At 42.7% G+C, this 27121-nt stretch overlaps 1 protein-coding gene across 1 annotated transcript in view; it reads right to left on the bottom strand.

Annotated features, from left to right (window-relative positions):
* Positions 1-7600: 7600 nt before the first annotated feature.
* The window catches only part of LOC129164609 (collagen alpha-2(XI) chain-like), a 56760-nt gene continuing 37239 nt past the window's right edge, over positions 7601-27121 (bottom strand). Inside the window, 49 exon segments of the mRNA XM_070547580.1 lie at positions 7601-7879; positions 7961-8197; positions 8268-8336; positions 8416-8522; positions 8625-8910; positions 8976-9029; positions 9112-9147; positions 9219-9272; positions 9341-9502; positions 9593-9646; positions 9726-9833; positions 10717-10770; positions 10864-10917; positions 10993-11046; positions 11124-11177; positions 11257-11364; positions 11440-11493; positions 11579-11632; positions 11738-11791; positions 11860-11913; positions 12021-12128; positions 12209-12262; positions 12352-12405; positions 13329-13436; positions 13543-13650; positions 14582-14635; positions 14745-14942; positions 15026-15079; positions 15151-15204; positions 15298-15351; positions 15446-15490; positions 15649-15702; positions 16397-16441; positions 16565-16618; positions 16692-16745; positions 17797-17904; positions 18018-18071; positions 18156-18200; positions 21598-21651; positions 21784-21828; positions 21912-21968; positions 23299-23343; positions 23602-23655; positions 24276-24320; positions 24757-24810; positions 25521-25565; positions 25671-25724; positions 25849-25902; positions 26036-26089. Of these exon segments, the coding sequence (XP_070403681.1) occupies positions 7733-7879; positions 7961-8197; positions 8268-8336; positions 8416-8522; positions 8625-8910; positions 8976-9029; positions 9112-9147; positions 9219-9272; positions 9341-9502; positions 9593-9646; positions 9726-9833; positions 10717-10770; positions 10864-10917; positions 10993-11046; positions 11124-11177; positions 11257-11364; positions 11440-11493; positions 11579-11632; positions 11738-11791; positions 11860-11913; positions 12021-12128; positions 12209-12262; positions 12352-12405; positions 13329-13436; positions 13543-13650; positions 14582-14635; positions 14745-14942; positions 15026-15079; positions 15151-15204; positions 15298-15351; positions 15446-15490; positions 15649-15702; positions 16397-16441; positions 16565-16618; positions 16692-16745; positions 17797-17904; positions 18018-18071; positions 18156-18200; positions 21598-21651; positions 21784-21828; positions 21912-21968; positions 23299-23343; positions 23602-23655; positions 24276-24320; positions 24757-24810; positions 25521-25565; positions 25671-25724; positions 25849-25902; positions 26036-26089 (3720 nt within the window). The 3' untranslated portion in view covers positions 7601-7732.

Below are 27121 nucleotides of genomic sequence, written 5' to 3'. Positions count from 1 at the left end.
ATTCTCAGCATCATGATTAAGAATAGTCAGATAGAGAAATTAGATGTTTTTGGTAATTCGTTAGCTATAATTCAACTGGCAGACGATACTACGCTCTTCCTTAAAAATAAGGAACAGATCCCAATTGCTTTACAAGTAGTTAGTTGTTTTTCAGAAGCCTCAGACCTTTATTTAAACATAGATAAATGTGAATTAATGGCCATTCATAATCATCCTCAAATAACTGCATGGCATACCTGTTAAAGATCAAGTCAAGTATTTGGGCATTACAATCTCAAAAAACTTAGAAATGAGAGAAAAATGTAATTTTGAGAGCTTAATTAAAAAGAGTAAAAGTATTTTAAACATATGGCTACAAAGAGATCTCTCAATTTTTGGTAGATTACTTCTATCCAAGATGGAAGGATTGTGAAGAATTATCTATCCGGCTTATTCTCTAAGAATTCCTCAAAATATTATTAAAGAAATTAACCAAAACAATTTTAACTTTATATGGAAAAACAGACATCATTATATAAGAAGGAATGACATCATCAAATCAATAGAGGAAGGGGGTCTCAATGCAATCGATTTTGATATAATGAATGGTGCACTTAAGTTAAAATGGCTACAAAATTTTATAAAGAATATAAATATGTTGTGGTTTAATCTTCCTGCTAAAATTTTCTCCAGTGTAGGCGGAATCCAATTGCTTCTTCAATGTGACTTTGAATTATCCAAACTCCCTATTAAGTTATCCAAATTTCACGAGCAAGTTCTACAATATTGGAAATTAATGTATGCACATAACTTCACACCGCGCAACACGCCAATATGGAACAACCGTTATATCCTGATTAAAAGGAAATCTTTTTTTTTTAAATGATTGACATGGAGTATGGTCCATTTTGCATTTGATGGACCAGAATGGAGAATTTCTTAATTTTACGGCTTTCAATCGCAAATTTAACCTAACTTGTTCTTCTAAGCAATATGCCGAGGTAATCAAGGCAATCCCACCAGCTATATATGCTAATTTGAAAGGCACTTTGTTGTACTCTCGCCTTATTCCAATAATGCCTCCTTTAACAATTAAGAACTGTTCTTTTGTGGACAGGAACTGCAATAATAAAATCCTTAGATGTTGGCTCACTGACGTCCTCTTTCCCTTACCTCTTAGAAGACAGGAATTAGTACGTCAATTTAGTAATTCTGATGTTAAAAACATTAGATGCAACTATCTCAAATTCTCAATCCCTCCTAAAGCCAAGGAAGTTCATTTTAAAACTATAAACAGTATTTATCCTTGCAAAGATTTCTTGCAGTCTAAATTTAATATTGGAGAGAACGACTGTGCCTTTTGCACTTCTAATATAGAAACTGAGATACATTTATTCTTCACATGCATCTTTACCAAATGTTTCTGGGATAGTTTTCACTCATGGTTAACGCATAACAATTTCATTATACGCTCCTTATCTTTTTCTGACATCAAGTATGGTATTATTTTGGAAAATAAAATGCAGCAATTCACTGTCAATGATTTGATTATTTTCGCTAAATTCTTAATACACAAATGTAAATTTGGCAATATCAAACCGATCTTTATTGTTGTTTTGAAAGAACTTGCATACTTTATGGATTCTCTTAAATTATGTAGTTCCAAGAAAGCCATTTGGCTCTATAACAATTTGGTGAATGTTTCCTTTACCCCTAATGTTGTTTGATGTAATATATAATTTTTTTTTGGTTATGATTTCTGCAGGTTGATATTGAGCTAGGTTAATATTATTGTTTCTGTTTGTACACCTGCTTTTTTTTTTGTTTTGTCATGCTCAGAATTCAACTGTAAATACTGATTCTTATGTAAGCCTGTAAGCTTCATTGGTTAAATAAAACTTGTTTAAAAAAAGTTTATATTTAACTATATTTAAACAGCTTGTTTCCTGGTTTAATATCGAGTCCAATTACGGAAAGAACAGCGAAAGTAATCAGCAAGGTCTAAAAAAAACAAGTAGAATTAAAGCTGCAAGCAGCGTCGTTCGGCCCTCGCAGCTCCGCGCCGCTCCGGTCTGCCGTCGCACCAGTGCACGTCTGACAGAACAGAAACGTCAACCACCCCGACACCAGAAACCGCGAATGGCCTCCTAGTCTGCACCTCACCCTGACTCAGCATCCCCTCTGAGCTCACCATTAAATTGAATATTAAGATTACGGCGTTACGCCAGAATTCGCCATGGCATCAAAGCCCCTCCCTTTCTGGAAAGCTATCAGATCTGAATGGTCATTACAGCATCATGAAGACAGTGCATGACCTTAGGGTCATGTTGACTAAATTAGAGGGGACAAATATGGGCATTTCAGCATAAAAAATAAATTCCTGTAGTCAGGGGGCGGGGCTTAGGTGATGTCAGCTGTCCACATTGTCATTGTTTACAGATATGGTCAATGATCACACAGACAAAGTTCGAAAAAGATCTGATCATGCACATGGGAGTTATTAAGTCAAGTAAAGTAATGGCGAAAGGTCAACGTTTGAGGCTTAGCCACGCCCACACCTTTCAACTTTTGAAAAATCCGACGGTTGAATTTTTTCCCCTATGTCTTAAGAGTGTATTGCAGAAGTTTGAAGGTGATTGGTGAAAAGGGCGACGGAGCATCACTCTCCAAACAATGTGTGCGAAAACCACTAAATCACGTACTTGCACCAAAATGGCCGACTTCCTGTGCGACTTTACGCTTGGCTCCAAGAGACTTTTTTGTAGGTCCTGAGACCCCACATTAGTGTACCAAATTTCGTAATCCTCAGTCAAAGCATGGCTTGGGGCTGAAAGTTTTAATGGCTCTAGGGGGCGCTATTTAAGAATATAGGCCACGCCCACAAACTTCAGCTGTCTATTTCTCTTGGAGCTCAGACTAGGATCACTCACCAGAAGTTTCGTAGCAATATCACGATAACTGAAGAAATGAGACAAACGTATTTCCATGGCGTGATGGCGATTTTCGCCATGGTCCCAAAGCCCCGCCTTTTTTCAAAACCTGCCAGTACTGGAGACCAAGTAACCTCAACTTGTCTACTGCTGTTTGCCACAGAATCCTGGTGATTGGGTAAAAGGAGTCCAGTAGGGAGCTGTGAAAAAAAGAGTAGCGTGGCGACAGGTCAAAGTTTGAGGCTTAGCCACGCCCACACCTTTCAACTTTTGAAAAATCCGACGGTTAAATTTTTTCCCCTATGTCTTAAGGGTATATAGCAGAAGTTTGAAGGAGATTGGTGAAAAGGGCGACGGAGCATCACTCTCCAAACAACGTGTGCGAAAACCACTAAATCGCGTACTTGATCCAAAATGGCCGACTTCCTGTGCGACTTTGAACTTGACTCCAAGAGACTTTTTTGTAGGTCCTGAGACACCACATTAGTGTACCAAATTTCGTAATCCTCAGTCAAAGCATGGCTTGGGGCTAATAGTTTAAATGGTCCTAGGGGGCGCTATTTCAAAACATAGGCCACGCCCACAAAATTCAGCTGTCTATTTCTCTTGGAGCTCAGACTAGGATCACTCACCAGAAGTTTCGTAGCAATATCACGATAACTGAAGAAATGAGAGACAAACGTATTTCCATGGCGTGATGGCGATTTTCGCCATGGTCCCAAAGCCCCGCCTTTTTTCAAAACCTGCCAGTACTGGAGACCAAGTAACCTCAACTTGTCTACTGCTGTTTGCCACAGAATCCTGGTGATTGGGTAAAAGGAGTCCAGTAGGGAGCTGTGAAAAAAAGAGTAGCGTGGCGACAGGTCAAAGTTTGAGGCTTAGCCACGCCCACACCTTTCAACTTTTGAAAAATCCGACGGTTGAATTTTTTCCCCTATGTCTTAAGGGTATATAGCAGAAGTTTGAAGGAGATTGGTGAAAAGGGCGACGGAGCATCACTCTCCAAACAACGTGTGCGAAAACCACTAAATCGCGTACTTGATCCAAAATGGCCGACTTCCTGTGCGACTTTGAACTTGACTCCAAGAGACTTTTTTGTAGGTCCTGAGACACCACATTAGTGTACCAAATTTCGTAATCCTCAGTCAAAGCATGGCTTGGGGCTAATAGTTTTAATGGTCCTAGGGGGCGCTATTTCAGAAAATAGGCCACGCCCACCAGATGTTCACATCAGATCTTTTGGGGGGCCGGACTAGGATCACTCACAAGAAGTTTCGTGACGATATCTTTGGAAATGACGAAATGGGAGGCAAACGTAAGGCCAAGGCGGTACGCCTGAATTCGCCGCGCCACCACAGCCCCGCCCTCTGCCGAAAACTCCCATAAAGTGACGCCAAGCAACCCCCACTTGTCTTGAGTTACCAGCTACAAATTTGTGGTGATTAAGTGAAATGGGGCAATTTGGGACCTTTCACAGTAAAACTTGATCTTTTTGGTCCTGAGGGGGCGGGGCTTGTGTGATGTCATCATCCGACCTTTCAATTTACTTTGTGGGTGGATGACGAATGACCACAGAAAGTTTGGTAACTCTATTCCATTCAGTTATGAAGTTATAGCAATTTAAATATTTTTGGCGAGTAGTCAAACTTCGAGGCCTGGCTCCGCCCCTTCAACATATACGAAAACTCAGAATCCTTATCTCATTTTGTTCGCCCATCCCTTCTGAGCAATTTTACACAATTTTTGAGACGATCGTGCGAAAAATGATCGAGCAATCCAATCAGAAACGGACCCTAAAAACGGCAAAAACGGCAAAAAATCGCCATTTCAACCCAAAATGGCCGACTTCCTGTTTGATATTGACCATGGTTGCAAGAGACTTTTCTGTGCGGACTGTTGAGTACTACAAGTGTACCAAATTTCATAACTGTACGATAAACTAAGCTTTATGGAGAGGGGTTTTTTTCACTTTGTAGGGGGCGCTGTTCAGCCATTTTCTTTGCGATTTTTTTGGGACCTTTAAAATATCAAATTTTTCACCAGGCCTGACAAGTGTGCAAAATATTGTGAGTTTTGGGGTATGTTAAGGTCCCCAAAAAGCTGTTCAAAGGGGGCACGGAATAACAAAAAATAATAATAATCAGAGCAAAAACAAGAGGCCTTCGCAGCGCTTTCGCTGCTCGGGCCTAAAAATATTTATTTGTTGTGTTCAAAAAGCTTTTGGTTTTTATTAAGTTTTGAAATCGCTAATTGTAAAATATGTAAACTACCATATGTATTTACATCTTAAAGATTAACAGAAATATATTTGATCGTTTTCCACTGTTTTTACAAATTTTTTTTATCAGCTCCAACAAATTGAAACAAGGAGCTGTGCCGCTGAATGTCCACCAGATGGCGCCGTTTCACCGTCTAGTAAAGGTAAGCAGACCCTTTCAGCCAGTGGAGACATAAAAATCCCTTCAGGACAATGAAGAGCAGTAGAAACTAATGTCGAGGAAAAAGCTAAAGCTAGCTTCTGTGTGATGAAGGTGAGTTTAACACTCTAGGCTCGTGATTTAAGACTTGTTTGGGTAACTTAAAACTAGTAAACTATAAACATTAAAGTAAAAAATAAACAATAAAAAATTGTCGTAAAGGTAACAGACGCCCTCTAGCGGACAACTGAATATTACATAAACAACAAAAAACTGTCATGGCGGCTACCGCCAGGCTGACTCTGGTCACCGGTTAGTTTATATTTAACTACTTTATTTAAACAGCTTGTTTCATTGTTTAATATCGAGTCCAATTACGGAAAAAACAGCGAAAGTAATCAACAAGGTCTAAAAAAACCAAGTAGAAAAATATTAGTTTTTTTTGTTGTGTTCAAAAAACTTTTGGTTTTTATTAAGTTTTGAAATCGCTAATTGTAAAATATGTAAACTACCATATGTATTTACATCTTAAAGATTAACAGAAATATATTTGATCGTTTTCCACTGTTTTTATCATTTTTTTTATTTATCAGCTCCGACAAATTGAAACGAGGAGCAGTGCCGCGGATGTCCACCAGATGGCGCAGTTTCACCGTCTAGTAAAGGTAAGCAGACCCTTTCAGCCAGTGGAGACATAAAAATCCCTTCAGGACAATGAAGAGCAGTAGAAACTAATGTCGAGGAAAAAGCTAAAGCTAGCTTCTGTGTGATGTGAGTCTAACACTCTAGGCTCATGGAAATTACACATTACAAATTCTTTAAAGTACATTTTCTTAAATTGACCCAAATTTAGTCAGAAGTTTTGATAAACTCAAAATTTTATCACTTCCACATTAAGTGTTAATAAAAACAAGAGTCAAGCAGCTCTTTTTAAAAAGATGATATATTACAGAAACACGATTTTAAAATTACTTACAGACGTAAAATACTTTTTTCTTCAGCACCATGTTTGTGTTGAAATGTCTTCAACACAATGAAAACAAATAGTTGAGGTCATTTTCTTTAAGGGACAGATTCTTTATGTTCTAACTGTCCCACCAGTTAATTATATAAAAAATTAAAACAAATAAAACTAAAACGGCCCCGTAGAACCAGAAATCACTTTTCACTCAGTCCCTGCTGACGGATGTTCATCTCCACCGTGTCACTGCCCTTCTCTCACCCTCACTCCTCTCTAAATATTAAAATAATTAAGATTTTATTTAATAAATGTAGTTCGGTTTCACTAAACACAGGAACAAACCTGTTGAGTCAAACTGCAGCAAGAAAACAGGAATGTGAGAAGTGGAGTCACCGTTTAATCATGGCAGTGGAAACAGCACAGTACAGATGAAACTAGATAAGGGAGGGATTACAGTTTTAGTCACGGCCAGATTCTTTGGTTGGTGGAGGTGTGAACAGAAGCATCACAGCTGTGCAGTCGAGCTGCATCAAATAAATACAACTGAAAGTCACGTCTGCTGGAAATAATCCTCGGTTCTTATTTTAATCTCAAAGCACCCAGTTGGTTTTAAATAAATACAATAGAATATCACTATTTCTGTACAAATGTAATGCACATTTCCCTAGAAGAGACTAAAATGGAGGACTTTATTTTATAGAATTAGCACCTTTCCACAGTTTCACTCAGTAACGTGTGCATTTTTATTCTCTGCTGCAGGAACAGAAAACACCGGGTCGGGATCAGCACCGGAATACTGAAGTGGTGTCTGGAGGCCACTCAGGTACGTGATGGCTTTAGTCTCGCTTCACCGTCTCTCTGGTCTCACTAACCTTTAAAAAGCACCACATATATATATTCTAATGATCCGTTTGAGCTCTGAGGCACACTGTTAGATAATAAAGCTTTTAGAGCAGAAAGACGACTCCGATCAGAGCCTGATGGTGGCATGTGGTCCGTTCCCTGCTTGCTTTATTAGAAGTGACAGGATGTGACGTAACCGATGCTTAGATTAGGACAAATCTGGCTTTAGAAGAATAGATTCGGGTGTGAAACTGTTGGTCCTGTTGCTGCATGTGGGAATTACAGAAGTAGGATAACGTCTGATCGTGGACCTTTTCTTAAAGAGGAGGGGAGGTGGAGCAGGAAGTGGATGAAGGTGTCAGCAGGGAGGAGTAAGCCTGGGTCCAGGCCCGTTGAAGAACACTTTGTTTGATTCCCAGGAACGTCGTTCTTCCTGTTTATTTTCCTCCCAGTCGATGTTTCCTCTCTTTGGTCCATGTTTTGCTGGGAGGGCTCCAGAGGCACGTAGGCGTGTGTGTGTGTTTATATCATTTACAAGTTAATTTACAAATTACTGGGCCTGTATGTTTATCGTGTGTGTGTGTGTGTGTGTGAGTGAGTGTTCAGCCTTGGAAACAGACAGGTCCAACTTCAAACCCAAACTGCTGGTTGCTCTCCCCAAAGTCTGACACCTTGATGTCCAGCAGAGGGAGGTGCTCCACCTGAGGCGTGTTGATCTCCAGGACCGTCCTGTCGAAGCCTTTCCGGTACTGTGGAGAGAGACGGGGACACGCGTCAGATTTCCAGGTAACCCGCCCAGAACACACACTCAGAATCAGCTGTGAACTCACGGAGCAGCCGTCCACCAAGGCTTTGATGTAAGGGCTGGTCTCGTAGCTCAGCTCTTCCTCCTTGGCGCCTCTGAAGTGCAGCGCCCTCTTGTGGTTGTTCTTGGCGCTTCGGTCGGCCCAGGCCACGGAGCGGTGGCAGTGGTAGGTGAGGTTCTGACGGGCCTGTACGCTCAGGAGACGCAGGAAGCCCAGCTGGACCACGCCCACGGGCTCGCCGTTCAAATCCACGTAGGAGAACTGAGATCAGGAAGTAAACGAGTGAAGGTCATGGCGGCGGCCATTTTTAACCTCTCCGAGTGTTACTGACCTTGCTACCAGTGGTGAACTGACTGTACCACGACCCTGGAGTCTCTTTGTCCCAGGAGCTCATCTTCACCTGCAGTCAGAAAGGTTCCCGTGGCATCAGTTAAACCAGTTTAGTTTGATGTTTCTATGATGATTTAGGTCTGACTGACCGTGTCGACGTCTCTGGGGTACAGACACGTCTCTCCTTTAGTGAAATTACAGAAGACCTTGAAGGAGTCTCTGGAGCAGCCTTGGTTTGGGTCAATCCAGTACTCTCCTGCAGAAAGGTGAGAAGTTACAGAAGCTCTGGTGGTGTTGGTGGCTTTTACTCTAAAGGAAACCGAAAACAACCCGAATAAGCAGCATGTGATCCTCTCACCATCCTGGAGGTCCGGCTGGCTGAGCTGCAGGTCCTGGCAGGTGCGAGCCGGACTGTCCTGAGTCCCCAGAGGGAAACGCATCGTCTCGATCTCCTGCCTTAGCGAGTTCAGGGATCCGAAGATCTCCTCCATGCCTTCACTGCCCATCAGGAACTCCGTACCAGCGGTGTCGGAGGCTGGCGCGTCGGGGTCGAACTCAGGCAGCAGCTGGCTGGCATCGATGGAGCGTTTAGTCTTGGGACTCCTCAGAATGGGCAGAGGCTGAATGGCCTCGCCTGGGGGACCCTGGCACAGAAGAATCTAATTTAACTCCGATTTTTATGAAGTATTTAAACAAGTATTAAACTTACAGGAGGCCCAGGAGGTCCTTGCACACCCTTCTCTCCCTTTGGACCTGCTCCTCCCTAAAGCAGAAAGATTTTAGAATCAGCCATTTATACATTTTGTTAACACGCCTCAACTAAAGCCGTGCAAACACTAACTCACACTGGAGCCCTTTGCTCCTTTGACACCTTGCGGACCCTGAAAAACAGAGCAGACGTCAGTTTTCCAACAATGACAAGAAGATCTGAATAAGATGGTAAAAAACTCACAGGAAGCCCAGGAGGACCAGCAGGACCCAGAGGTCCAGTACCTCCAGCCATGCCCTGTAGGGAGACACGTTTTATAATAAATGATAACAGGCGTGGAGCTGCTGCTCATGACGTTAACTCACAGGTTCTCCTTTAGGTCCGGTGGATCCATGAGGCCCAGGCATGCCCCGGTCTCCTTTCTCTCCCTGCTCTCCTGAAGGTCCGATCAGACCGATGAGACCCTGGTGACCCTTCTCACCCTTTGCACCAGGATCTCCACGCAGGCCAGGTAGACCGGGAGGTCCCTGCAGCACATCAGAGGAGGAGGTGAGGAAAAGGTAAACTCACATTTAACCAACCAGCTTTAGTGAATAGTGATGATGTCATTGACTTACGATAGGTCCAGGTGGGCCCGTCTGTCCAGCAGATCCTGGAGATCCTTGCTCTCCCTGAAACATCAAACAGGATCAGCTGCTGGATTCTAACTAAATGCAAACGCTGCCGATTCTGATTCCCAGGAAAACCCACCACTGATCCTGGAAGTCCTCTGAGACCTTCTGTTCCCGGTTTTCCCGGCTGACCCTGAGGACCAACGGGGCCGGTCTTCCCTGGGGGCCCGACGGCACCTGGATCCCCCTAAAGGTGACGAGAACCATCAGCGTGTTAATTTTCTACTTCTGCATGAGAAACTCTGTAGGCTTAAAGTGTGTTTTATGTTGTAATCCAGGTCCTCCGCTACCCAGCATGTTTTAGTTGTTTCTCTGCTCCAACATCTGATTTTAGTCAGCAGGGAAACACCTGAAACACGCTGGTTAGCAGACCTCCAGGAGCATGAATGGCCATCACTGCTTTGGAGGCTGATCTGAATCTAAATGTGCTGAAATGTATATTTTTATTTTGACATGTTAAGAGTTTGAGTAATAAAATCACAAAATTAATGTAATTTATTAATTTGACTGAAGCTTAGAACAATGAAGCTGTTTAAACAAAGCTCATAATTCCCAGCTTTACTTTTGTAAATGTAAAATTACTATTTTTATGGATGGAAATGATTTACTTAACGGGATCAGGAGACTTGTCCTCTTTAACTCATTCACTGCATGTCTTTACTGTGTGGGCGTCGGACGAGCCCCCGCTCCGTGAGAACAAACATCTCAGCTCTAAAGCCGATCTTCATCCGCGTACGTCACACGTCACGTGATCAGGAAGCAGAACATCCATGCGTTAGATCGTTTTGGGCCGCTGCTGTAAAAAAAAGTGAGGCACGAACCGGAAAAGCGTCTGCCGATCACAATTCAACAACGGATCATGAAAGAACGGATAACGCTCGAAACGCGCGGATTCTTCCTGATGTAAGAGGCGACTCTCCGCTTTGTTTTGGTAGCTTTGGCGTTGACATCATCCTAGCGCGCAAAGTCCTGTGACTCTTAAAAAAACGGTGAGAAACGCTGGCAGCGAATGAGTTAAGGGTTTTCTAGTGTTTAAATCTGCATGTTGATCATCTGTAAAAACGACTCACTTTGGTTCCCTTCTCTCCTTGTCGGCCCTCCGGTCCTCTGGTCCCAGCAGGTCCCTGATGAATAAAATAGTTTAGGAATTATTTATCTATCGGATGCTTATTTAAAAGCGATAGGCAGATCCATCCATCTGGGCTATCAAACTTTACCCTTTTTCCTGGAGGACCAGGTGGTCCGTTCTCACCGGGAGGTCCTGGAGAACCCTGTAACAGGAAATGGATCCATGAGATTTAGGGGACAAACCGTGTTTGATGTTCCTGTTGCATCGTTTTACTCACCGACTCTCCTGCTTCACCGTCCTCTCCTCTCTCTCCTTTGGCGCCATCTTGACCCTGAAGTCAAAGCCGATCAGGATTAGATGAGATGTTCGGTGGTGCAGAAGATGGTCTGTAAAACTAAAGACACTTACTCTGGGTCCAACCTCACCAGGAGCACCAGGATCTCCAGGGGAACCAACTGGGCCCTGAAATTACAGAACCAGTCACGATAAGTGACAGGTCTGGGTGTCTGGATGGTAGAAGAACTGCTTCACTGCGTCTTACTGGGTTTCCTTTGGGTCCATCATCTCCAGGTCGTCCTCGTCCTCCAGCAGGTCCAGCAGTTCCAGGTTGTCCAGCTTCTCCCTTCTCTCCGCGTTCTCCACGAAGACCCTGACAACGAGAACACGGCTGTTAGCTAACCGGTCAGCGGGGCATCAGAAGACTTTGGCTCACTCAGGTACTCACCTTCTTTCCTGGTTCTCCAACAACTCCAGGTGCTCCCGCCTCACCAGGCTCTCCCTGTGGAGCAAACACTGAATGTCTTATAGCAGCTATTTTATGAGAGACCATTAAAGTCATGTAGGAAAATCCTCCAATGCTGCACCTTCTCTCCAAGAGGTCCAGGATTACCCAAACCACCAGGAGGACCTTGAGGTCCCTGAAATGCAACCATGAAACAAATGTAATGAGAGACAAAGTTCCTACTAACAGACCTGACTTGGTAAAAACTACAGAAGCAACTAGAAGAGCTCCAAGCACTCACGTCGGCTCCGTTGGGTCCAGCAGGTCCGCGGGGTCCTGGAGGTCCAGGAGGACCCTGGAGACATAAAAAAGTTGTATTGCTGTTGAAGAAAGAAGCCACATCTCCAGTTGTTTTAAGCTCACCAATGGCCCAACGTCTCCGGTCTCTCCCTTCTCACCCGATGGTCCAGGCAGGCCCTGTAGACCAGAAGAAGTTTAACCAAAAACTGGTTAGCAGCTTAGCGCAGGAACCTAAACACGAGCGACTCCAACAGAAAACTGTTTATTGGTTTTTCTTCTTTCACCTGAAGTCCGATAGGTCCCGGAGCTCCCGGGAATCCTCGAGTTCCTTCGTCACCTTTAGCTCCAAAAGGTCCCTGCTACCCCCTTGGTCCCAGCTCTCCATCTGCCCCCTGCCCCACAGAGGAGATAAGAAATGGTATGCAGCCCACATCCAAGCACCAAATCAGCATTTTGATCTGTTTCTACTCACAGCAGGACCGGGTTGGCCAACTGGACCGTTTGGGCCAGGTGGACCAGGAGGACCCTAACATGAAAACACGCATTTTAGCTTTAAAACATGAATATTATTAATAATAATAATACGACACACAAGGGCTTCACTAAGTCACTCACATGCTCTCCTTTCCCCCCCTTGGCTCCCTTCTGACCGTGTTCTCCAACTTCACCCTGAAGACACGTTTTATCAGTTTGAGCACATACGACTATTATTGGTCAGGATAATAGATGCACGTTCATTTAGAATATTTAATGAGGAATATTAGAGGAGGTTCTTTTTGCTTTGGACATGAAGGTGTTTCTAGTTACCTTTACATGTTTCGACCGTCGTCTGCGGTCTTCTTCAGAAGTCTCACAGATGTTTGTGTGACGCGTCTTTATCAGCTGTTCTTCCGGTGGGCGTGGCCAACCCGGAGCTGGCTGGTCTTTGGAGAAGGGAATCCCAGGTGCAAGACAGCTGATAGGCTCCCTCGTCTCTGTTCATGCTCCCGTTTCCTCATTTCTATTGCCTCCCTGACCCAACGTTTGAACCGGTTGTTCTCGGTGTTGATAATTTTCCCTTGATCCCAGTCCATGATGTGATTATTTCGTTTGCAATGATCTGACATGGCTGACTTGAAGGTTTGCTCCTCTGCTTTTTTTTTTTGTTGTCCTTGTGAGGCAACAGAAATAAGGAAACGGGAACATGAACAGAGACGAGGGGGCCTATCAGCTGTCTCGCACCTGGGATTCCCTTCTCCAAAGACCAGCCAGCGGAGGTGGGCGTGACCGACCCGGCGGATCTGACAGATCCGGCTTGGCCACGCCCACCGGAAGACCAGCTGATAGACGCGTCACACAAACACCTGTGACACTTCTGAAGAAGACCGCAGACGACGGTCGAAACATGTAAAGGTAACTAGAAACACCTTCATGTCCGAAGCAAAAGGAACCTCGTTTAATATTTAAAAAGAGGACATAATGAACATTGTAAAGGATTTAATAAGGAATATCTATAATTAGGATCTAAAATGTCCCATAACTAAAATAATGTAGAAGTCGGTTTTGTGTCGACTGTGACTAAAGTCTTGGGACGGTCATGTGGAGTTACTCACCTTATCTCCATCCTCTCCAGGTACTCCGGGTGATCCAGCAGGGCCGGGCAGACCCACTGGACCCTGGACTCCATCCCGCCCTGCTGGGCCAATGGGGCCTTTCTCGCCCTGTAAAGGAGAACGTCTGAAGTTATTCCGTCTTTAGCTTGCCACGCCGAGTTAAAGGATATATTTTAGGTTTGTGTTACTGATTAAAAACGTCCTGATAACTCACTGGAACGCCCTTCTCTCCAGCTTGTCCTGGTGGTCCTTGAGGACCTGGTCTGCCAGGAGGTCCCACAGGTCCAGCGGTTCCAGCAGAACCTCTCTCACCAGGAGAACCCTAGAAAGTACACATGTTGGTACACTTAACAGTGAGCGAGTACTTCTACCTTTGATTGGGTCTTCTGACATCAACATCAGCCTGACTCTGACAGAAACGACCTTAACCCTCAGGCTTCACTTTAACTTTCATACAAAAGAGTCATTAGAGGGCAAAAACGTCCGCTTGTAAGGGTTTTTTTTAGCTTTCTCGCCTGGGCAACATATGGAGAAATGACAGAATTTGGTGGTGAACAGTAAAAATCATAAATTTGACTACTTTGTCCAAAATGAAACCATAACATCACAGAAAGCATGATTACTTGCTGCAGATGATGCAGGATCAAAAACTGTGGTTTGCATTGAAGTCAATGGGACGTTTTTGCCTCTAATGGCTCGAGTGTATAGTGAATTTTAAATCTGTTGCTATGTAAAAACTATAAATGCAAAAAATTCAAAATTTTAGATATTTCATAACATAATCAAGACTGATTGGAACTAAACACCCCCAGGCAAAAAAAAAAAGTCTTTTTTAGAAAATAACTCAGTTTTAGTTTTTCTTCTTCATAAATTACATCAATGACTGAGTATTTAAACTGGCATTTCAAGGGTTAAAAGCCTCAAAATGACTGATTTTTTTCATGTTTGAGCAGGGCTGAAGTTGTTCAACATATGTGTGAAAAAAAAAACATTAAAAAAAATTTTATAGCCACTATTACAAGCGGATGTTTTTGTCCTCTAAAGTCTCAAGTGTTTCTTTCATAGTGTTCCCTTGGTCTATTTTAAAAATTCCAAATTTGTCCAGAGAGCGGTTTTGCGACAACATTTTTTTACCGTATGCACAAACGGTGGTGAAATGGTGTCAAAACGAAAAACAAAAAACTGCCCAAATGGACAAAAAAGTCCCTAACGAAGCCTGAGGGCTAAGTTTCATAAGATTGTTCAAAACATACAGCAGGTCCAGGAGGTCCAGCAGGTCCTTCGCTTCCCTTCAGTCCTCCACCACCCTGGAAGGAAACATCAAAAGATCTCATCACGGTTTCACCTGAGCTCCACTAAACCCTCTAGAGAAACATAAAGCATCAAACTCTGATGGTCTGAACTCGTTTCACTCACAGGGGTTCCAGGAAGTCCTCTCTCTCCAGGGAATCCTCTCAGACCAGGAGGCCCATCTTTACCAGGGCCTCCTGGAGGTCCGGGGTCTCCCTTGGTGCCCTCTTTTCCTGACGGACCAGAAAGTCCCTGCTCTCCTGGAGGACCTGGAGGTCCAGGGTGCCCACGCTCACCCATGGGGCCCGTTTCACCGGATGGACCCTAGGAGGATGGAGGGAAAAGACTAAATATGACTGCGTTGTTGCAAAAGCTGTGAAATGATGGAACCGGATGGATTAACCCACCTGAGGTCCTACAACTCCAGGAGGCCCAGGTGGACCCACTTTACCTTGGAACCCCTGTAGAAGAAGACTTGGTGAACCTAAAGATGCAGCAGAACACCTTAAACTAAGTTTATCTACAAACTTACGACTTCTCCTCTCTGTCCAGGATGTCCAGGCAGTCCGTCCTTTCCTGGTGGTCCCTGTGAAGTATTAGTTTACCTTAATTCCCCAAAAACTTCAGCTCCCATTTCAAAACAATAACCTAAAAGTGTTCAGCAGCAAAAAGCACTTACTGGAGGTCCCTTTGGTCCGGGGAAGCCGTTGGCTCCTTGAGGTCCGGGTAATCCCTGATCAGACCATGACATCGTATAAAATTAGAACATAAATTATAACCTAATTAAATCGTTTCATGATTTCCTGTAGCAGCAAATAAGAACTCACCCTCTCTCCAGGAAGACCAGGAGGGCCGTCACTTCCAGACGTTCCCTATGAGGAAATATAATATTTTAGGTCTGTTTGACACACAAAAATACTTTTAGATTATTGTATAAATAAGAAGTTATTCATATGAAGATTTGATAAAAGGGAAAAGCGTACATTTGGAGAACGTTGCTAAGCCTGGGTGTTTCGATGTTTAGACAAACCTTTGCTCCTAGTTTTCCTGTTGATCCCCTCGGTCCTCTCTGCCCTCGAGGACCCTGGTGATCACAGACAAGAGTTAAAATAGATTTCCTGATCCAGAAAAAATTTTTATAAATGCAACCAAATTAACACATTAAACCATGATGTGCTACTACTAGTTTACCCGTTTAATTATCGATTCACTAGGAGAAATACAATAAAGTTTATCTCTCACCAAATAGAATATTTACTAAGAAATCACAATGTAACCATTGTGTGTGTGTGTGTGTGTGTCTTCTCGATCCCCAGTGAGTCGTGGAGGATGGCTGCTTACACTGAGCCAGGATTCTCTGGAGGTTTCTTCCTGTTTAAAAGGAGTTTTCCTCTCCACTGTCGTTGCATGCTTGCTTAGTATGAGGATTGCTGTAAAGACTCTGACACTAGTCAGTGACTTGATGCAACCTGCTGGGTTCCTCATATAGGAAACTTTTTTCTGATTGGCTTAATGAACTGACCTGGATTGGAATGTTTACTGTGTGAAGGTCCTTGAGACGACTCTGGTCGTGATTTGGCGCTTTATAAATAAACTTGAATTGAATCATTGTAAGCACAGTGCAACACCACCTAAACTGTTACTGACCAAAGGTAGTCTCTGCTGACCCCCAGTGGCTATAATTGTAACTGCACTGGTGCTAAATGATGTCGACACAAATCAGCTTCTGTTTAGTTCCTCTGGTCTGACTAGGAGCTCTGAGTAAATGAGAACTTTACCGTTGGTCCTCTTTGTCCTCTTGGTCCTTGTTTTCCAGAAACACCCTGATTTAAAAAAGAAAACAAGTTATAAACTAATAAAGCACGACTACGTCTGGGTAAAATCATCACTAGTTTTAATGTTTCAGGAAGGTAACTCCTGCTTTGATAACAAGTATAACAGCTCACCCGCGTTCCCTTCTCTCCATTAGAACCAGGAAATCCAGGGAATCCAAGAGATCCCTAAAAACAAAAATCTTTATATCAGTAATTATAGAAACATTAACTAACTTCTGATGTACAAGTGTTTATTTACCTTGGGTCCTTGTCTTCCAGGGTATCCAGGAAGTCCAGGTACACCAAGTTTACCCTGGAAAAATGTCAACGATGTCATAAAATGCACAAAAAGTTTATTAGCGGGTTTCAGGTAAATGTTTAGGTAGAAAAGGAGACAAGCAGCTAGTTTTATTCTCAGATGCTGTAGTTGTGTTATTGTGTCCTGCAGTAAATTTAGAGGAAACATGTTTAGTTTAATAAAGCTAAAATAAAACTTTAGAACAGGGGTGGGCGACATATCTTATTTTCCACATCTGTTGATACTGATATACATCACCATATAAAACTAATCAATATTTATCAACCTTTAATGTTCCTGTTTAACCTGTTAAACCCTAACACCCCCCAACTGGGGGCCTCTACAGTTTCATGTCCCAGACATCTACAACTGTCCACATTCTCCAAACAACTACAACCACAATCAAACAGCCCAGATGGGAAACAAGGCCATTTTAAATTGTAATAAATTAAGAAACAATGATGTTTGAACTTTATTTTAGAAGAGCATCTGGCCTTCTCTGGTCTCTGCTGGAGAAAAAAAACCTTGAACAAATGTAGTTGAGGATCCCTGGAATAAATAAAACAATTGACTAAATTTCCTAAATGGAATTTGAACTCACAACCTCCATCCTGTCAGCACGTTCACACAGGGCAGCTCTTCTAAAATAAAGTTCAAGTATTATTTTATCTTAATGTGTCAAAAACCAAAAAGAGCTTTGTTTACAATCTAAACTGTTTTGATTGTAGCTGTGCTCGGGTAATGCAAACAACCACTGACACTTGGGACATGAAACTCCAAAGGCCCCTGATTGGGAGGCGCCAGGGCCCAAAGAAAAAAGGCCTAGGGCCTAAAGTTATTTTTGATTTAAAGCTGCAGCGCGCACGTGTGGTCGTTAGAGGAACTGCAGTCAGCACAACGCACGCCCATGACATTAAACCAGAAGTCCTGTATTATGTGACATCCTCTTTTAAAACTAATTAAAATGCCACAAAGTAAAAAATGTCACCCTTTTTTCCATAAACCACAAAAGGAAGTACAACAATGAGCTCATCTTTATATTCTTCTCTGATTTAAACGGTCGTACCTTCTCTCCAGCAAGCCCAATTGGTCCGAGTTCTCCAGGAGGTCCAACACGACCCTTTGGTCCCTCTGGGCCATCTTCTCCTCTGGGCCCTGAAACTCCAATCTCACCCTACCAGTGAGGAACATCAGATAACAACAGTCACAATAAAGCAAACATGAAACAGGACTGAAACATCATCTAATCTTATCCACCACAAACTTATTAGCTATCATTTATTTTACCCTCTCTCCCTTGATGCCAAAATCTCCCTTAATTCCTGGGAAGCCATCTTCTCCCTACAAACAAAAACAGTTATCTGTCAATCGGGGATATTTAGGACATTTCACATGACTGATTTTAAGCGGTAACGGAGGAGTTACCTTCTCTCCTTTGTGACCCTTTAGACCGCGGATTCCTTGCACTCCCTGCAATCAAAACAAAATGTTTGGTGGTTTAATCTTTTTAAATATGACATGAAAAAAACTTTAAAATATATCATTAACTCATTCGCTGCCAGCGTTTCTCGCCATTTTTTGAGTCACAGAACGTTGCGCGCTAGGATGATGTCGACGCCAAAACAAAGCGGAGACCCACCTCTTACATCAGGAAGAATCTGCGCGTTTCGAGCGTTATCCGTTCTTTCATAATCCGTTGTTGAATTGTGATCGGCAGAAGCTTTTCCAGTTCGCGCCTCACTTTTTTTTTTTACAGCAGCGGCCCAAAACAATCTCCTAACACCTGGATGTTCTGCTTCCTGATCACGTGACGTACGCGGATGAAGATCGGCTTTAGAGCCGAGATGTTTGTTCTCACGGTGCGGGGGCTCGTCCGACGCCCACACAGTAAAAACATGCAAATGGCAGTGAACGGTTGGATTTAAAATGTTGACTTTTGTCATCATTGGCAGTATATGAGTTAATACACTGCTCAAAAAATAAAGGTAACACAAAAATAAGACTAGATCTGAATGTTCTTTAGCTGAACGTGCCGACAACAAACACAAAAATTATCAATGGAAATCAAACGTAACCCACGGAGGTCTGGATTTGGAGTCATACTCAAAATAAAAGTGGAAAAACAACAGGCTGGTCCAGCTTTGATGTCACGTCCTTAAAACAAAAGAAAATGAGGCTCAGTAGTGGGTGTGGCCTCCACGTTTGTACGATCTCTACAACTCTTGGGCATGCTCCTGATGAGGTGGAGGATGGTCTCCTGAGGGATCTCCTCACAGGGTTCTACAACCTCACAACATAATCGGTCATTTACTCATTCACACGCTGGTGATGATGAGCTATATTGTAGCCACAGCTGCCCTGGGGCGCATTGACGGCAAAGACTGCCACACACTGGCACCACCAGTCTCTCCAACCACCACCATCAAGCAAGGCGGGTTAGGAGTCTTGCCCAGGGACACAACAGCAGCATTCTCTGGTGGGAGCCAGGATTGAACCTTGTAACTTACCAAAAGGTCAAATATTTAATCAAAAATTACCAGAAATTTACTTGTAGACACAAACTGCATCCCACATCCAGGGATGCATCACAACGCCTTTAAACGTGTCAAATTCTGATTTGTAAACATTGGATATAGACAAGGATCACTTCCTGATCTAGTTAGTTCTTCAGAGTTCACTCGGTTTAGGCCGACCAGTGAGCAAGCATTTGGGACCACCCTCTTATCTGACCTCAGGTCAAAACATTGCTCTGCAAAGCTTGCAAGTGACATCAGACACAACAGCCTCAGATGCAAAATAGACACTCCAGCTTCCTGCCGTCACCTGAAGGTATCTCAGACTAGATGGGTCATGCTCCGAGGTAGGGCTGCTCGATTATGGCAAAAACAATAATCACGATTATTGTGACTGAAATTGAGATCTCGATTATTTAGGACGATTTTTCAATTTATGTTGATTTTATTTGTTTTTATTCTGTCATAAAATTGCTCAGGGCACAATCGGACAAAATTAAATAAGAAACAAGATGATCACTAAAATAACTCCTGATTCCCAGTATAAAAAGACCAATATAATTATAGCTCATAGTTTATGACCAAAGGGCTATAGACCTTGGTTTAATTCATTTAAGTCTAACCAGTACAGACCCAAATACCAATATCTTGCAAATTCTGACAGCAAGAATTATACAGTGGCATTTATAACAAATAAATGCAAATAAATTGATGTTCATAAAATGTTGTATAACATTTATTTAGTCATGTCAAGGTGCTGTAGGAGTGTGCAGCACCGTGTCCTCAGAGAGATTAGTTATTAGTTATCAGCGTGAGGAACTTATTTCTACCTTATTTATAAACTATTTATTTACAGGTCCATCAGTGAATGTAATAACTGTCCCAACCACAGCTGCACCCCCCCAACCCGGTTTCACAGCAATCATGGGCAAGCTGTACGTGTGTTTAGCGCGCAGCACGCGCACATTTAGCTGTTTTTAGCGGCTCAGGAGCCCGCAGTTACGGTGTGTGTCACTCACTCTGTTTAATCCAACAGGGAACCGGCTCTAAGAGCTGTTTCTTTAGCAACTGACACATCACTACATCATTCCCTTTCCTAATGTCCTGAAGAACGGTCCGGAGCGCAGGCGGAGTGTTTAGCTAACCTGCAAGAAATGTCAACGGCGGTTATCCAGAAAGTAGCTAAGGTTACCAGAGATGTTTCTGAGGTGTTCGCTAGGTATTTTTACGATTTAAAAAGTCAAGAAGGGGGTCTGAAAAGCTGTTAGAAATAGCGTTTAAGTCGCTAAGTTGGCAACACTGTGGGAGGAGCGCTTCATTTGCAACTCAGGGCAGCGCAAGTGGGAGGAGCAAATAATCGGCTTGTTTTGTTTTTATAATCGTTCAAAACTCAGATCGTAATTGGGATAAAAATTTGATTAATTGAGCAGCCCTACTCAGAGGTCTCCATCCTGACCTCTTGACCCCCTGGATCTCACGTGGACCTTCATACAAGGGTGCGTAGACTCGACACAAATGGCATCGGATGGTTTTATGAACAATCTAGCTTATTAAACCATACAGCCAAACTGATTTTAAAACTCAGACATCTGAAACATGTAGCTCACATTCCACCATCTCATTCATCATCTGTTATCCTGTACAACCATCATCCATACTTTGTCATGTTTAATCATTAGTTTAGAAAATACAATTAAACTCATTTTTATAAACTATATCCTTGACTCTGTCTGAATGAATATGAAGTGTGTGTTCCCTGAAGAGTCAAAGAACCTAAAGGAACGTTAGTTCAAATATTCAAAGATCAATCAGATTGATATTTCATATTTATATGAAACACCACATCTTATTGATCATTTAATAAATACGAAGTCAATCCACACCGCTACAACCTTCTGATAACTGGACAACCCCCTCAACCTCCTGAGCTACTGCTGCTACCTGGACTAAAACATCTGCCAGCTCCTGGACTGTCTGTGGTGCAACGTGGTGTTGGTGGATGGAGCGAGACATGATGTCCTAGATGTGTTCAACTGGACTCGGGTCTGGGAAACGGGCGGAGCAGTCTATAGCATCAATGCCTTGCTCTTGCAGAAACTGCTGACACACTTTAGCCATGGGGTCCAACATTGTCTCACATTAGGAGGAACCCAGGGCCAACCGCATCAGCATGTGGTCTCACGGCAGTCTGACCACCTCTGGTGAGCACAACTCAGGTGTGTTCCCCCGTTTTCTTATTTTAATGCATTTTTAAAGTATTGGATATCGGCAGCCACTCATAATTAAGTGACATGAACAGAAAATGTGTTGGTATCTATGAACATTTTGATAAAATATTAAATAAATGTTCCGACCTTGATGCCACGAGGGCCAGGATAGCCGGTGGCTCCTTGAGGACCGTTGGGACCCTGGAGATGATCAGGAAGATGAGTTAAAAGCATAAGACAACTAAAACCACAAAGATCTACTCTAATTATTCTAAATACACACAGAAAAAAGTTTAGGATGAAACAGATTAGGTGGTTTAAATCGACACCTACCTGGTTTCCTTTAGTGCCTGATGGACCCTCCTTTCCTGGGTGACCCTGAGAACAGAAAATGGGGCTCGAGTCTCTGGACAAATAAAAATACATAAAATCATATTTAATATTTTAAAAGGGAAACTTACAGGAGGGCCGTCCGCTCCAGGCATTCCTGGTAAACCCGGTTTTCCAGTGGGACGACCCTAGAAAGAAACACAAAGTGGTCATGAGCTTAATCCGAGTACCGTATTTTCTGGACTATAAGCCGCTACTTTTTCCCACGCTTTGAACCCTGCGGCTTATAATGAGGTGCGGCTTTACTGCAGATTTTCCTTCACCTGCCACTAGGGGGCGCTTTAGCAGAAAGTGAAACAGGTGGAAGTCAAAAGTGGAAATCGAAGAAAGTGCTCATTTTAATTTAGCACATGCAAGCAGCCGGCACGATCCATACCCCCTCATCATGGTAACTACACGTATGAGTTCATATGATGCCGCATTTAAGCTGAAGGCCATTGATCTGGCAGTAAAGGAGGGAAACAGTGCTGCCGTACGTAAGCTTGGCATGAATGAATCCATGGTTCGGCGCTGGAGACAGCAGCGGGAAGAACTCATTCAAGCCAGCTTCACCCGGGGATGATGACAGCAACACGGACAGCGACACTGACATCGCCACAGAAAAGGTATGTGACGAAGCTCTTCTGAGGCTGTCCAACTCCGACACTGAAGAAGAGGACTTTAATGGCTTTAGTGCGCAGGAGGAAGATGAGAGCGAATGACTTCTTCTGGTAGGCAAGTTTGTTTTATTTACTAACCAGGCATGTTTTGTGTGCAGTTTTTATTTTCTAATCATCCAGGCCTTATTAATGCTGAGTCAGCGCTGTTCTTTTCTTCTAAACATGCAAATTACGGTAATAACGTGTCAGTGCTGTTTTTATTTTATAACCATCCAGAAATATGAATGCTATCAGTGCTGTTCTCTTTTCTAAACTTGCAGGCACGTTCACCCGTGTTTAAAATTCGTTTTGTTGAATTAAAACAACGATGAAAAACCTCCGTGTAGCGACTTTCTGTCTAATTATCTCATGTTATGGCCGTACATGCGCTGTGCGCCAGAGACCTGCATGTGGCTGCTGTGCCGCGGCTTGTATTTGAGTGCGGTGTGTGTAGAAAACCTTTTTTTTTGTTGGTGGGCTCTATAGTCCGGAAATTACGGTAACTATATAATCCAAGACTAATCCTAATTTCTAGCATTCCCAGACCCAGTGGATATAGAGTCTCACATTCCTTAGTGGATATCAGTATTTCTATTCTTTTTGTGAAACCAGTTTAACATCTATACTGCTGCTGGTTTGTCCAAAATACAAGCTGAAAAATAAGGTTCATGGATATTTTAGATTTTTGTTATTGGGGCCTCTGGTTTATGAAGACAATAGTTAAACATGAGGAAGATCTGGAACTAGCAGCAGGGTCTTTGAGGATTTCACCATTTTAATGTAATTCTAGTATCTAGGACACAAATTCTGGGTTACTTACTTTCTCTCCTGGAGGTCCAATAGCTCCCTGAGGTCCTGGCATTCCCTGCAAAAACAACAAATATAAAACCAATTATGTATTCTTTACTCTAAACGTCGTATGCAAATGCAGAAAAGACACACTGCTCTCCCCAAAGGGGATGCAGCCTGTAAATTACTATAGAGCACACTAGAGCTGGGGATTCTTCAGCAACACAGGAACAATAAAACTGCAGAAACGTCGGTCTGTCACATAAAGGCAATGATACCAGTGATGCAGCTTCTTACTCCTAAAAAACATCAAATGGCAGGTAGGTTGTCTCACCTGAGTTCCTGGAGTTCCCTGCTGGCCTGGAGGTCCGGGCTCACCTTGAGGACCCTGAGAGATAAAATAAAAAGTGACTGGAAGGTACAAAAGGAATAGTAAAATGTATGAAATTACTGGTTGTACAGTTCAGATCCTACTTGTAAATAATCTGATAATTTCATGATGACATGTTAAAGTTGCTTTCCGGAGTTTTCCCGTTTCAGAAATGATGTATAATTTGTCAGAAATCCGTAAAAGTGATTGTCTCATCCTGTGATAAAATGTAAGCGATACATCTTGTTTTTTGTTTTTTTTTGCAAACCACGCCCCCTGCCCTGCAGAGCGCCGTGCAATAGGAAACTGAGCGCCAACCAGAACTAACCAATAGCGTTAGACTACCGCGTACGTGCTTCAAATTTAAGGAATACCTCGGCTGATGCAGAGTTGAGGAACTTTTCACGGACAAGAAAGTCTCTAAAATATAAATATGTGAGACCACAAAGGAGAATAATACTCGTAAAACAACGTGTTTTTGCTGTTTGTCGCTACAGAAGTACATTTATAAACAGAAATGTGAAGTCGCCATCTTAAAAAAACAGGAACAGCGTTCTTGTGTGATATGCTTGTCAGCCACTAGATGGCGCCATCGGATAAGAGAAATACTCCGGAAAGAAGCTTTAACCATTACTGACCAAATTTCCTTTGGGACCATGAGGGCCATCATTTCCTCGTACACCCTGGAAGGAGAGAGAGAGAGCACACAGTAAAAAACATTTGCTGCCCATGTGAACAATTTCCTCACTGGTTTATATCAGAGCACTTTTTTGCAGGTAGAAAGTGAAAATGCCCTTTTTATTCTTTAATCGCAGCAAATCAGACACTGGTGATGAGAAAGTCCATCATTTTGAACATCAATATCTATAAAGTTCTGCTGTATTATTCTGATTCATGAAAACAAGATAAAAACAAAACAAAAAAGTCACACTACACTAAAACAGCTGTTAGATATAAATATATGGCGTAGATGTCAAAAATGGCTGCCAGAATCCTCCCTTCAGCAGAAACTGAAGAACATCACATCCTAATTTCTGGATCAGTAGCTTTCCCGGCCGTCATATCAGGATACAGACTGTTGCTTCAGACATGGCTGTGGGTGTTGTGTGGTTTACTTACAGGAGGTCCAGAGATTCCTGGAGGACCTTTAGGCCCGAGCAGACCACGGGGTCCCTAAAGACAAAGGCAGAAACACATCTAGGGTAAGATAAAACTCAGTAACAGGGAAAACTCAAGGTCTAAAACAATACTCTCAAATTCAACTACCGTATTTTCCGCAGTATAAGTCGCACCAGCCATAAAATGTATAATGAAGAAAAAAACATATATAAGTCGCACTATAAGTCACATTTTGGGGGGAAACTTTATTACTTTTCTTACAAAATCTGAGACCAAGCGTTTCACATTGCAAGACAAGTACCGGTAATAATAACAGAATAAACAATCAGGGCGCAGCAGCGCGCCACGGTCTCCAGCAGAAGATGGCGGTGTTTCAAACCCTCCCAGTGGGTGGGGAGAGCGCCCGCAGTACCCCGCACGCCACAGGCTGCAGCAGGTGATGGCGGTGTTTGAAACCCTCCCAGCGGGGCAGAGGAGCTGAAACCTGGACCGGAGCCGGCCCGCAGCAGCGCGCAACGGTCTCCAGCAGGTGATGGCGGGGCAGGGGAGCTCATTCCTGGTCTGGAGCCGGCCCGCAGCAGCACGGTACACATAATTTGGTACATAAGTCACTTTGGTATATAAGTCGCAGGACCAGCCAGACTATGAAAAAAAGTGCAACTTATAGTCTGGAAAATATGTGAATAAATTATGTGTAAATATGCACAGCCAATAAAAATCAAAATGAGCTGGTAAATCTCTTTGGTTGCCATGGAAACACTCACGGGTTCACCTGGGAGACCCCTGGGTCCGACGTCTCCATCGTCTCCCTACAAACAGAAACAAGAGTGAATAAATGCTGACAAAACTGATATAAAGTAACACAAAGTAAGATTACTGAAGTATTTTAGATGTTTTTCTGTTTCAGTGCATACCCTCTCTCCATCTTCTCCTTGAGATCCTGGTGGTCCCATTGGTCCCGGGTCACCCTGACAAGATCCAAAGCAGAAGAAATCAGAACACAGAAAACTTCATCTACTTCCAAAAAACCCAAACAGTTATTCAAGCGTCGATGATATCACATGGATACATTACACATTACCAAGAACTTACCCTGTGTCCTTTGTCACCAGGCAAACCAGGAAGACCATCAAAGCCACGATCGCCCTGAGACGAACACACAAACCATAAGGCACAACGACTACACCAAACAGAATAGATAAAAAACACAAATAATTATTATTTAGGGAATAACCTGTGTTTTTATTTGACAAATATGATAACAGAGTGAATACTTTACTTTAGATCCGGGCTCTCCGGGCATTCCCCGAGGCCCATCAGCACCAGCGCGACCCTGAGAGCACAAGCAGACAATATTAAAATGTTTTAAAACAAACTTTAAATGTAAAGTTTGTTTTTACCAACTAAAACAACCCAAATAAGATTCTGTTTGGTCGTGTTTGCAAAAAAAGATTACAGGACCAAAACGACCTTATAAAAAAAAAACACAAAGAGCTATCCTGGACCTCTGAAAAAACACAAGTGTTTGTTACAAACTATAATCACTGTGTTAGCATGTGTAGAATCTGTGATAACAACTAGGGCTGCAACAAACGATTATTTGGATAATCGATTAATCGGATGGGGTCTCGACACGATTAATCGGATTACATAGGGACATTTTTAAAAACTGCTAGGGAAACGTTATTTTTCTCTTTCCTTCACTTTATTAAACACAACATTATTAGAAAACAGTTCAATAGCAGAAAAACAACATGCCATCACCTAAATTGTCTTATAAGGTGTATAGACAGAGACCCTAAGCTACACCTATCTGTGACCTAAAATGCTTGGTCCAAGTTAAACAGCTTAAAGAGCAAGTCAACCCCTACCAGAGTCTAACTCCACTCCCACTTCATGTTTGAAAAATGCAACACATGCTGTTGCCTGGCAGACCGAGAGGGCGGAGCCGCTAACAAATACACACACACTAAGGCTCACGACAGCATTGTGACATCATAATGTACCAGTTTACATCATAGCATACTTCTTAGCCAATAGCGGTGGCTGATTTAAATTAAAATACAGTGCAGAGTTTTTACCTGACAACGGCACAACACTGCCAGTTTTAGGCAGAATATTTAAATTTTAACTAAGATGCACTGAAGTGCCAAATTATTGACGATACGTGTCTGCAGCACGATTAGACACTCGTTTATTTAGTTTATCAGCAAAAAAAAAAGTTTATTTGGGGGTGACTTGCTCTTTAAGGGCAATTCTCATCTGTTTTGTTTGATCTCATCTGTAGACATTTATTATAATTGGGGATGTCAAACAACTAATTTTTAAATGTAATTAAACATAGGCTGTGAATTAATCAAAATTA

The sequence above is a fragment of the Nothobranchius furzeri genome, chromosome 19 (assembly GCF_043380555.1).
Source record: "Nothobranchius furzeri strain GRZ-AD chromosome 19, NfurGRZ-RIMD1, whole genome shotgun sequence".
Lineage (NCBI taxonomy): Eukaryota > Metazoa > Chordata > Actinopteri > Cyprinodontiformes > Nothobranchiidae > Nothobranchius > Nothobranchius furzeri.
The sequence above is the reverse complement of the archived record's forward strand: the minus strand, read 5'-3'. Positions and strand labels throughout refer to the sequence as shown.